At 32.1% G+C, this 12714-nt stretch overlaps 1 protein-coding gene and 1 long non-coding RNA gene across 2 annotated transcripts; one reads left to right on the top strand and one right to left on the bottom strand.

Moving 5' to 3' along the window:
* Positions 1 to 661: 661 nt before the first annotated feature.
* On the top strand, positions 662 to 9471 carry LOC136272213 (uncharacterized). The gene is made up of 5 exons (XM_066073440.1): positions 662 to 1047; positions 1236 to 1519; positions 6406 to 6601; positions 6904 to 7238; positions 7341 to 9471. Exons 2-4 carry the CDS (start codon positions 1262 to 1264, stop codon positions 7185 to 7187), a joined length of 738 nt encoding a protein of 245 aa, XP_065929512.1. The 5' UTR covers positions 662 to 1047; positions 1236 to 1261; the 3' UTR covers positions 7188 to 7238; positions 7341 to 9471.
* On the bottom strand, positions 2927 to 6300 carry LOC109620711 (uncharacterized). The gene is made up of 3 exons (XR_010710175.1): positions 5983 to 6300; positions 4141 to 4297; positions 2927 to 3538 (listed from the first exon to the last, which is right to left on the bottom strand). It is a non-coding gene; the product is annotated as an uncharacterized lncRNA (long non-coding RNA).
* Positions 9472 to 12714: the final 3243 nt, after the last annotated feature.

Here is a 12714-nt window from a genome sequence, read left to right as displayed (position 1 = left end):
ACTCGTCTAATCACTGCTAATGCACTATCTGTTCTCTATAGGTATGAATTGATTCACAATCTCCTATCTAGTACGGGCTTCTTTTTTTTTCTTATCTTACCTGCCATGTAAATCATTCACCTGTAAAATTAGTAGTACTACTCCACGAGAAACATTTGGGAGAAACAATTGAATTTTCCTAAATAAAGGATTAAGAGAAAACTAATTCGGGATGTAAATAACCTTTACGAACAACACGTACTTCCTTTATATAAAAGACATTTCGACAAAAATTACATGTAGTTTCACTGGCGTCGGAAGCAAATTAAAAGTGTGTGTGTGTGAGGGGGGGTGGGGGGGGGGGCTAGACTTATACTCAGAAATAGTGAGGAAAAAAAAAACTAATTCCCAAAATCAAAATAAAAAAGTGATTATTCATTGCAATGCTTAAAATTAAGATCTAGTAATTTAAAGGTGCCTACAGGTTTTTGGAATTCTTTCCAAGATGCTTTATAACAATTGCTTTGTTGGATTGAGTGTATAGTGGTCTAAATGTTGCTAAGTGGAAATAATTTTGAGGCGGCGCAAGAGTTTAACACTTCACAAATGCAATATTTTTTTTTCTTTTAATGATTACAAATGTGAAAATGATTATCCCGTTTATTTATTACACGCAATATTTAAAGTTCTGTTTATGAAAAAAATAAACAGCGACACAAATATTTTTATTTCCAATATAAATCAATCAATAACAAGACAACCTCTCTATCTTTCTCTGTGCAAAACTTGCAAGCCTTATGCAGACAAAGGTCCATGTTAAAGTTTTGCTCATCACAATAAAAACACACATTGTGCACATTTTGTGAAGCGGTATAACGTTTTGGTTTTTTTTTTGGCAGACTGACCACTGCGGTGATCATTGCATAAACTATGCTTTGAGTGATCCACTTGATAATCAGTTTCAGCAAACCTGTATTGACCATCAACATGATGTTGCTTGTGACCACTGTCAATTAATACTCCCAACAGCAATTTTGAATTTGAAAGAAATATTGGACAAACTTGCAGGTAATTCTCTATTGCATATGTGGTTGATGTGTTTCATGTCAATTCATGTTTAATCCCATTTTGATTTTTGATGAATTTGATATATTTTAAAGTGAAACATTCAATCTGAATGTTTATCAAAAGTATTCTTATGTACACATATTTATTGAGTATTGATTTTAAATTAATTTACTGATTGATTTCATCAGATCTTTCTCCAAACACCAAAGAAGAAATGTTTGTGGACATTGAAGCAGCAGAAGCTAAGATTCTTGAGTGGAAAAGTCATATTGTAAGAACTATCAATCAAGACAAGGCAAGAACCCAAACACTGAAAGATCTCCAGCCTGGTGATATTCTTCTCATTATGGACTGGGCCATGAAATTCTTACCGATTACATTCAGAGAAAAACAGAGCAACTGGTATGGCCAGAAGGGCATAAATTGGCACGTATCTGTGTGCATTTACAAGGATGAAGACTCAAATTTAAAGGTATTAGACAGCCCCAGTACTTAAAATGATATGGTCATTATGTATCTGTTGGTCAATGTTTCTGTCTGTCCAATGGCATTCATCTTTCTGTCCTTTCCAAATATTTTACTTCATAACGAAGAGGCTTGTCAAACACTTATTGTACTGATATGCTTTACTCTCTGTCTTCATTGTAAGATACACCAGTTTAATTTTATCACATTCATATATTTCTTAGATAATATCCAATGATGAGATACATCAAGCAACTCATTGAGTAAAATTTATCCCGAACAGAATAACTCGCAATTTTAAATTACATGTAAGTCAACTGCTGATATTATACTGCGCAGCACTGTTAAGGTTGCATATGCTTAAATTACCAAGAAATATGTCATCAAAAACGAGATACAAATATGATGGTCGTATTAATCAAAACTCGCATACAGCTTTTCCCATAATAATAGTGACCCATGTGTTACGACACACATGTGCATTTACCGTCATCACGTGCCTATCACGTGACATCGATATTTATAGACATTTTGCTATGTCACACATATTTTTCAATATCGCAAGGGCATACCCCCGTTGTACATTTATTTGTTTTGCATGTATAAGTAAAATGTGATCTCCTTCACCCAAAAATCACTGCTGCTTTAATGGAATCGAGTTAATTACAACGCCATTTCCAAAAATACACTCGACAATCCATCATTTACGGGGGTATCACGTCATTTTTCATCAACGAATAAGACAAATCCGGAGAATGAAACAAAGCAGCAGCATTTTTCAGTTACCTCAAAACCTTCTTGATCACTGTGTAAAATATCAAAAGTATCCATGCAGGTTATGCCCTTGCGAAAATGCATTGAAGATGATGTACATGTATTTTCCTTAACTTAACCCCCTTTTCAAACGCAATGCCGATCTAGATTTCGGCTAAGGGAAATAACGTTGCGGGAAATGTGAATTACATTACGAGCATTTTGCGATATTTTCCCTTGGTTGTATTGCTGGAGGCAAAATTGTAACTTAAGTAGAAATAAATATTATACATTTATAAATTTCAAGTGACAGCGTGGGTCAGTAATTCATCAAAAGAAAAAAAACATGAGAGATAACTACGACATGCATTACCTCTTTATATTCCATGCGCGGATCCAGAAAGTTTTCCGGGGGGGGGGGGGGGTCCGACAGTTATTTGAGTTTGCCAGGAAGGGGGTGGTCCAAGGTATAATTTTGTAATGTAATTTAAATAAATTTGAATTTTGCAGGGGGGATCTGGTTCCCTCTAGCTGACCACCCCCCCCCCCAAAAAAAAAAAAGATCCGTGCATGTATTCAGCGACAATCAAAGCCGTGCATTTTTTCATTTTATTTTTTACCTAAATCAATAATTGGTAAATGAAATATATTTTAAAACACATTCTCTTTCAAAATTGCTGTTTATTTTTTTGAAAGTATTCCTCAACATTGCTGTTAGTTTTTAAGAAAGGACAAGCACAAAACTCTTACCCTCACCCCCTTCTTAATAAACAAATACTCAAACAACAATACATGAACAAAAATGTAAATTCCTAGATTTTGAGTGTTGATCACAACAACAAATACATAGATTTTCAAACATTTATTATTCATTTTTCAAGGGAATATTGAAAAAATAACTCATAGTCAGGAAACTGTTAACAAATAAATAATGGTTTAAATAAATAATATTTGCATATGAACATTAATTTTGACTGTTTAAGTTTTAAATATCATTGCTAATAATTTAAAAAAAAAACACCAAGAGTTGCAAAATCCTTAGCTCAGATTCAACATATAAATACATGTACTAAGATTAGGTTTGTATATGTATAATTAACATGTATAATCATGTTGATATTTCTGTTTGGAGGTTATCAATGCACATAATTGTTTTCCTCATACAAAATTATGCCGATGGTCTCCACATAGGAAAAGCTGGGTAACAGGCAGGAACATAGGGAGGTAGAACCAGCCAATTCACCAATTGATACAGATGGTCTCACGCATAAGCCTACAAAGTGTAACTTACCGGTATTAACATTATATATTTTAGCACTTGCACTTTACAACAGTATAAACTAAACAATGTCAAATGACATAAAATGAACTTTCACCCTGAGAAATCTTTTTTGATAAAATACAACCCTATGAGCAAAGAGTTACATGTAGCCTCTGTGAAAAAACACACCGTTACATAGAAGAATAATTGGAAATGCCACTTGGACATTTACATGTACATATATTTTATGTTCTTTCTTCCTAAATTTTGATTTCTTTATATATTAAATATAAATATATATTATTATTAACATTACAGATTTTCTTGTGGCAATTAACAAATGTTCCCAATATACTAAATAAAATCAAGAGAACTTAATACTCCAAGATGACTTAGATATAAATGTTTACAATTGCAGAAAGAACCCCCCCCCCCTATTAAAACAATCTTTATCGTCAAGGGATAATGCTAAGCAATCAATGTTTGCGATATAGTGCATACTCTCAAAGCAAGTTTAATTACATTTCCAGCAGAATGAAAACACACAAATACATGCAGTGTAGTCTCCACCCACAGAAAATATATATGTAAGGCACTGTATTTTTAAATCTTACCAAAAACATGTTAAATGCAATTGGATAAATTCAACTTAGGGGCTGAAGCAGTTGATTGTAATGAGTCACTGGAGCATACATCATATGGAATCAAACACCATGACACGGGTACCCCGCATCTTTCACCTCTTCTACACAACACAAGTAGTATAGGAGTCTACAAATGAAATACATGTATAAGGTACAGCGTAAATGAAATCATAAAAATTACCAGTTATTTAGACTTGAACTCAAATTTTATGCAGCGATACAAGTAATAGTTGATTAGTATGAAGTCTTTGAGGCTGGCGATCAGCTAATAAAGGTGTGAAAAACAAAAAATAGCACCTCTAATTTTGAAACCTCAAGGCTATCACTCTTTTTCTTTCTAGATTATGTATTCCGGTCAATTAAAACAAATAAAGTCAAAATTTTACAGTGCACTACATAAAAGCTTTGAATCGACATAGACGCCTTAACTTCAGATAAGTCTCAACAAAATGTTTTGACTGACCCCTGTCATTGAAAGCAGGGTGTACAGTAATTGCATGATGCGAGTTGAATGAAGGGGATGACAATCTAGTTGTAGCTATTAACAATGTAATGTTACCTAACAAAGATAACTGTATTGCTTTGAAAAAAATCTTTAATTGTCTGCAAGGACAGTCAATGCGCCTGACAAATAATTTCATTTTAAAATTGTTCTGATAATTTAAACATGTTAAAAAACCTGATCATGTTGATATTTAAGATGACACGGGTACCCCGCACCTTTCATTTAAAATTGTTCTGATAAATTAAACATGTTAAACAACCTGCATGATCATGTTGATAGTTAAAACTGGTCAGCAAAACAATACAATATTAGAGACTCAGAGGTAATAATTCTCACAACAATTAACCTATCTTGTATCATCTTTTTTTTTATTCTAGACCATAATTTTACATATACTGGTAATATAAATTATGACACACTGTTATATTGAAATTAATTCTAAATAAATATTAAGACTATTTAATTTCAATGTAAACAAGCTAAGCAGTGACATTTTCATTTGAAGCCACATGGATCAGCAGTCAGGCTTCAGGATCATGAAGCAATCTTAGACTTAAGTCAAAAATTGTACACTGTCTTAACACCTCTAGATTGAAATCACTGACAAAATTGAAATGCTACTAACATTGTCTTGATATAGATTTGTCAATTACAAATTTTAATCGATATTTTATGATGAACAATAATATTATGGTTGCCTGAAATTTTGACTTAGTCTAATATTCCTTCATGATCCTGAAGCCTGAAGTGATACTTTAAGGCAATTTGTCAGAGTAAAAATGATTTCTTTTAATTAATTGGTACACATGCAAAAATTAAAATATTGATTATATACCAGTCCATGTATACTAAATATACCAACACAGTCTAAAACAGTGGCACTACTTATCATCTACATTGATACATGTAAGGCGTCGCTGATAAATAATCAATGTGGAACTGGAAGGTTGTGCATTCAGGTAAAATCTGATGTCATGGGGAAAAGCTGATAAATCGCCATCGACATTTATTTGTCCAAGACGTTTTCAACAAGTTGGATTTAAATACTCTTTAAATATTTTTTAAAATAATAAGTTATATGCAATTAAAGTATAGATATACATAATCATTTGTGTAACAAAATGACATGCTAGTGCTTTGAAAAGTAATAAAACTTCATAATTATTTACAACATGTGGTCGTATGAAAACACATAACGTTATCGATCCGTACATCACTTTGTTGTTTCAGCACACAATAATTACTGCGTTTACATTCTTTATCATACTGTTTGCGTTAGTTTATGAAATGATTTGACCAATACTTACCATATCTCCTGCATAGTTCGACATCCACACGCATAGTATCAATCCACAACATGATCTCGGCGCACATGTTTACATCCATGCCTGCCATTTTGCTACCAGCTAAAAATAGTCGACACGTCACGGATCGATACAAGCGTCGGAAGGGAGCGGATCGGAACCAAACGACAATTAATGTTTTCATTGAAAATAAGTAAATAAAGATCATTATTGCACAATGAGGGGTTTAATATTTGATTTAACTCTCTTCAACAAGAAATTAAATCCAAAAACTAATCAACTACCATTAATAGATGCTATTTACGTTAAATTACATATCTAATGAATATTCATGAGTTCAAAGTTGATCAAAATAAGCCCCGCCTCCAAATTCCAGCCTTAACTGTGCTGCGTGGTTTAAACTCAGTTATAAAGAATTTTTTTGAGCATAGAACATTTGCACATGTGATGGATGGAGTGCGACAGGACTGGTTAGCAGTTGCATGTCTCCTCGAGGACACACTTCATCACATCAAAATTCAACTTCCAAAAACTACTAGGGCATTCCTGAGAAGTGATAATGCTGGTTGCTACCACTGCGGCAACTTATGGCTTGCCATTCCAGGCATCAGTAGGCGTACTGGTAAGGATTTTGCTTTTTATAAGTTAAAATTTATATTGGCAACCAAATTGCTGAAAGCAAAAGCATAAAGGTTGTCCTAGGTTTTTAGGTTTCAGGGTATAATCAAATCAAAGGAATGCTAAGCATCAGTTGAATCAGATATACCAATTCCGTCTATATATAGAGTAAAATAAATTTTATAACTAACTTCAGAGTCATGAATTTTTTAAATATAACACTTTTCATGCAAAATGTGTTCATTACTAATGCCATGAAAAGGGAGTATTCATGATGTTGAAGAGAGCACATGTAATCTATTTCAGGTATTTCCATAGCCAGCTATGACTACAGCGAGGCCCAAAGTGGGAAATCTTATTGTGATGCCAAGATTGCCCATATGAGAGGGAAGCTGAGTAAAGAAGCAGCATCAGGCCATAACATCATCACTGCAGCTGACATGAAATCAGCTATAGACTTGCATGGAGGAACGACTGGATGCCAAGCTTCACATGTTGAAAAACCCTCTCCTACAGCCAAGTGTCCAATAAAAGGCATCACTAGAATATCAAATGTGAAGTTTGGTGATGGACTTATAACAACTTGGTGAGCCTACAACATTGGAAGGGGCAAAGAATTCCCTATTGAACATGAAAACAATGTAAGTTTGAATGTAAGAAGCAAGTACAGAAATTGTTAACATGGATATCACGTAAAGTGCTTTTTTTTTCAATGAATAATCAATAACTGTTTCTGATTACAGGATATTACAGATTTAGAAATAAAATCAGGTTTTGTTGCTAGTCATGGAGCAGAAGGGAACATTCGGAAACCCACAGATAGTAGGAATGGTGTGAATTCTGCAGTTGATCATTGCTTTCCATGTCCTGAAGAAGGATGTACTCAGACCTTTACTAGATATGGGGATATGCAAAACCATTGTTTCCTTGGCAACCATACTTATAAACTTCAAGCAATGTCCACTTATGATGATATCAAGATGAGATGGCGGACTGCATGTTCTTCATTGTGAGAGGATACCCTGAAACACGCTTCTAGTACTGGAGAGGAAGTCAAAGATCAATGTTTAATGTGCAGTCTGACATGGGATGGGCCTTGAAAAAAGACAGAAAAAATGCTCGATTTTCAGATGATCTGAAATCCTATTTGACTGACATCTTCCAACATGGAGAGAATGGTGGAACAAAGGTGCACCCATTTATAGTTTCTCAGAATATGAGAGTGGCCAAGAACGAACGTGGGGAAAAAAGATTCAACCCAAACCAATATTTGGCAGTTGGTCAGATATCTTCTTTTTTTCAAGACTTTCAGCTATGAAAAAAACATTTACTAACGACATGAATGATGGTGATTTGGATGCAATCCTTCTGAGTATTGCAAAGGCTGATGTTATAGCAGAATTTCAATAGGAATTCAAAATCTTTGACAAAAATAGTGTCTACTTATGCTTAAAACTGGATTCTAAATATTACATGTAATACATATTGTGCTATTGTGTACATGTATACATGTATTATAAGTTACTGTGCATTGAAGTCTTTGATGTAGATCTACCAGAAGTCTTAATGTGATTACGTACAGACATTAGTGTACTGTTAGTATACCAAGTGTACCAGTTTTGACAGCTGTCACTTAAACAAGTTTATAAAATACAAAACGGGCAATGCTTAGTGTGATCGAGAGACCATTTGAGACAGTTTTATAAGGAGTGGGTGTAGCAAAAAAAGTCACCAACATTCACATGAGAATTTTAAGAGTTCTAATAATCGACAAACAAGTATATTTTTATACACTTTATAGGTACCAATTTCCATTTATGTAGTAAAACGACTAAAACTTATGATCTTTTAGGGCTGATTTGTGTTGCTATCAAGCAACAGTTTTTTGTTGCTTAGCAAGCTACAATAAATTTAAAAAGCCCATGAAAATAAAGTTGCTAAGTTTATATATTGCATACACTGCATGTATTTTAATCTGAAGTATTACAATTGTTTTGGCAACAGAAAAAAGAAAATGTGTAAAACTTAAGAAAGATAATTCAGCATTTTACATGTATAAGAACTATGTACATGTATATTTTGTGGCCCTGTTGTATTAAATCACTTCATACATTCTTTTTTGGGGGGAAATATTTCTAGTGTGTTATATCATTGGTCACAATATAGAATTGCAACATTGATTACTGATATTATATGAAATGAGTCAAATGACTTGTGATTTTAACTCATTTTAATTGTACATGATCTTGTAGATTGGAGAGATAGGAAACACAGTTGCAGATGAAACAATTGTGTAGTATTTAAGAAAAGGCTGGTAAAGCTATGCTTATTAGAATGTGAGTTCTTTCTTTCTAATATCACACGATCCATTGACAATTTTAATTAAATGCTACATTTGTTTCAATCAACATACATGAATTATCAATTATTGTCAACTGCCACAAAATTATATTTTCTCTTGTTGCTATGACAACCTAATTGTTACCATGACAACAACAACAATTATTTTTTATTATGTTGAAATATGATATCAACCACCTTTCTTATTTATATTGTATGATTTATAGTGATATTTAAAAAAGAGATTTACTTATAAGCTATTAACAATCACATTTTAGGCTTCTTAGAATGCAAAAAATGTCATTATTTGTTGCTAAGCAACAACCTTGTTAAACTAAAACCCATGTTTTTTCAAATGAATTCTGATAAAGATTGGACCCAATAACAACTTGACATGTTTTGAATTGCTATCTTTTTTTGCTGATTTTTTTTATATCTTGTTGAATTTCACTTAGAATTGTGAAAATGCTGAGTCAGCAAATTTTGCAAAACATACAAATTTGTTCCCCCCAGAAATAAAATTCCATAATTTTTTTTTCTTCTGTATCTTATTTTTATTAACAGAACAAACACTCAATCTTCTTTATAAAAGCTTCATACCAATATTTTATTTCATCAAGACAGATTTTGACTCCTTCGAAATATGAGAATTTTATGCAATCTGTTATAGAATAACCTGTGGTTGCTAGGGAATTTGCGAAGTGAAAATATCCATAGCAACTGTAATCTGATTTCATAAATTCTTTCAAGACTTGAATAGTATAGTAAAAGGAATATTTGCATGAAAAATCATTGAAATCTGAAAACTGCCATGTATCACTATTTGTCTGATTTTATGTGGACTGGTTCTTAATTACTCAGTGTGTCCAATTTTCCTCATTAGGTCATGGTTATTTGATGTTAGACCGTAACCAGTATGAGCGGTGAATGATATTATTAGAAACTTGATAAATTATTTTAAGTAATGTTTAAGGAATGAATTCAATATTTATTTGTTTTATACGATATAAAATGGTTTGGGTCAGTTTACGCTTTATAAACTGCGAAGCGGTTTATTAAAAAGCGTAAACTGTTTCAAACCATTTTATATCGTATAAAACTAATAAATATAAAATTCATTGCTTATAATTTAATTTTTTTACTCTTCATTGTAGATAAAAACGGTCATTTGACCTTTAAAATGACGTACATTTGTACAAAATTCAAACGTAACGTCAGGCGTATTGATACGTTTTTGACGTTAGTCTTACTATGACGTAGGCAACATTCTTTATACGATATAAAATAATTTTTTAGTCAATCAGAAAGCGCGTTACAACCAGAATTAAATTATTTAAGGAATGAATTCAATATCTTTTTGTTTTATACGATATAAAATGGTTTAGGGCAGTTTACGCTTTATAAACCGAAGCGGTTTATAAAAAAGAGTAAACTGTGTCAAACCATTTTATATCGTATAAGACTAGTAAATATTGAATTCATTGCTTATAATTTAATTTTTTTACTCTTCGTTGTAGATAAAACCGGTCATTTGACCTTTAAAATGACGAAAATTTGTACAGAATTCAATCGTAACGTCAGGCGTATTGATACGTTTTTACGTTAGTCTTACTATGACGTAGGCAACATACTTTATACGATATAAAGTAATTTTTTAGCTAATCAGAAAGCGCGTTACAACCAGCGTTGAATTATAACAAATTAGAAGTCAAACGCCCTTAATATGAAAGTCATTATGTCTGAAATGTGCTTATATTTTATTGTATTAATTTTGGAAAATGGGTTCAAATTCTTGCTAAACATCAGATCCTTTGTTAAAACTAAATTCTTATCCGCCATATTTATGCTTAACTTTTCCACACTACAACTGAAGTGCAGTTTTTTGTTTTTTTTTTGTTTTTTGTTTGCAAAACTTTTTTATTGCCCCATCAATATCGTTCTAAGTTTAATGACAAGGTTGGGGAGCCTTGGTATCATTAAACTAATTTTACAAATTTTCTTCCTATTACATATTGAAGAGACGTTTTTAAACAAGTATACATATAAACACCCACTCTGTAATTCATTCATACAATACATGTGTACTGTGTTCTTCAAAATTAAATGTTATAAACATGGAAGTAATAATGAAACAGTATAATTAGATGGCAAATAAAAATAATGTCATAAACTATTTAAGTTGAGCAAAAATCCCCCATCTTTTGGCAAAGTTTGAGTTATTACCATCTTTGTCGTACATAATTATATTTTTCAACTTTTTTTTGTAATACAAGACTTCTTTTTTAGCACCTTCAAAATATGGTATTTGATTACAACATCTCTTTTTCTATATGTATCTTTTAGTGATCATTAGAACAAGGTTAAAAATATTATGAAATATGCGATATCTACCGAAAATAACATCAATTACTGTAATGTCTATATCAACATTTAAGGTACTATTTATCCAATCTATAAGTTTATTCCAAAATTCTTCAACATAAATACATTCCCAGAATAAGTGTGTCAAAGTTTCAACAAGAGTATTACAAAAAGAACATTGTTCTTTATTCATGATTTTCATTTTAAGTAGGAGGGAATTGGTAGCTAATACTCGGTGAAGTATGCGGTACCGGAACCATCTTAACTGAATATCTCTTGTTAAACGAAAAACCAGGTGATAACATTTTTTTCCACCAGTTTTGATCAACATAAAGATGAAATATCAATTCCCATTTTTTTCACTTTTTGGTTTGTTCCATTTTTAACAATAAATTCATTATATATATCTATTGAGCCTTTTTTGCTCTTGCATATTATTTTTTAAAAAAGACGGGTAAAATGGCGAATTGTACATAAGGTCATCAGAGTCAAAAGGTAAAATAATTTTCCGTATACAGTTAGATAGTCCATAAAAGGTAGTAAATGATACTGTAATACTATACTGTGTACAAAATTCTTCGTAACTCATTATCTGGCCATTAGGGTGATAGAGGTCACTTATATAATATATACCTTTTTCAAACCAATGTAGAATATACATTTACCATTAATTTTAACTTGTTCATTGAACCACAGTGGATTCTTAATTGACATTTCAGTATCAATACATTTTCTGAATTCATAAAATGCATAGAGTACATCTTTCCAAAAGATATTGCTATATAGACAAGCAAGTTTCTTGGTATACATATTGCCAAATATTGCCATATTGACAATCTTTGGAAAATAGCACTCTATAAAAGTCTTCCATGCTGATGAACAATTGGTTATAAATAATCTTCGAATCCAAGTAGTTTTTAGGCTTTGCATAAAAGATTTAAGGCCTAACATTTGTATCCCACCATTTTCATAACTTTGAATAATACAATTTTTAGATACTTTATGTGTTTTAGAATTTCATATAAGTATATTGCAATAAATTCCTTTCAGTTTCAAGTATAGTTTTACTTGGAGGATTGGGTATGCTAATCAACAGGTGTGTTATTTTAGGAATGATAAGTGTTTTTACTACAGTTATTCTACCTGCTGTTGTCAATGACCTTCTGGACCATGAAGATATCATTCGCTTCATTTCCTGAAGTTTAGTTGAATAGTTTAAGCCAATCATTGTATCATTATCCAAATCAACACAGTAAGTAATCCCTAAAACTGTAAAAGGCTCTTGTGACCATTTAATATTATATTCCGGACAAAAATTTTCAACTTGTGCAGTTGATATGTAATCATATGCAATACAAATTATTTAAACCGATGAACACAGGTGTATACCCAAGTAGGCTTACTCAAGCGCGTCAC

The sequence above is a fragment of the Magallana gigas genome, chromosome 10 (genome assembly GCF_963853765.1).
Source record: "Magallana gigas chromosome 10, xbMagGiga1.1, whole genome shotgun sequence".
NCBI classification, from domain to species: domain Eukaryota; kingdom Metazoa; phylum Mollusca; class Bivalvia; order Ostreida; family Ostreidae; genus Magallana; species Magallana gigas.
This window is presented reverse-complemented; position numbering and strand designations above follow the sequence as displayed.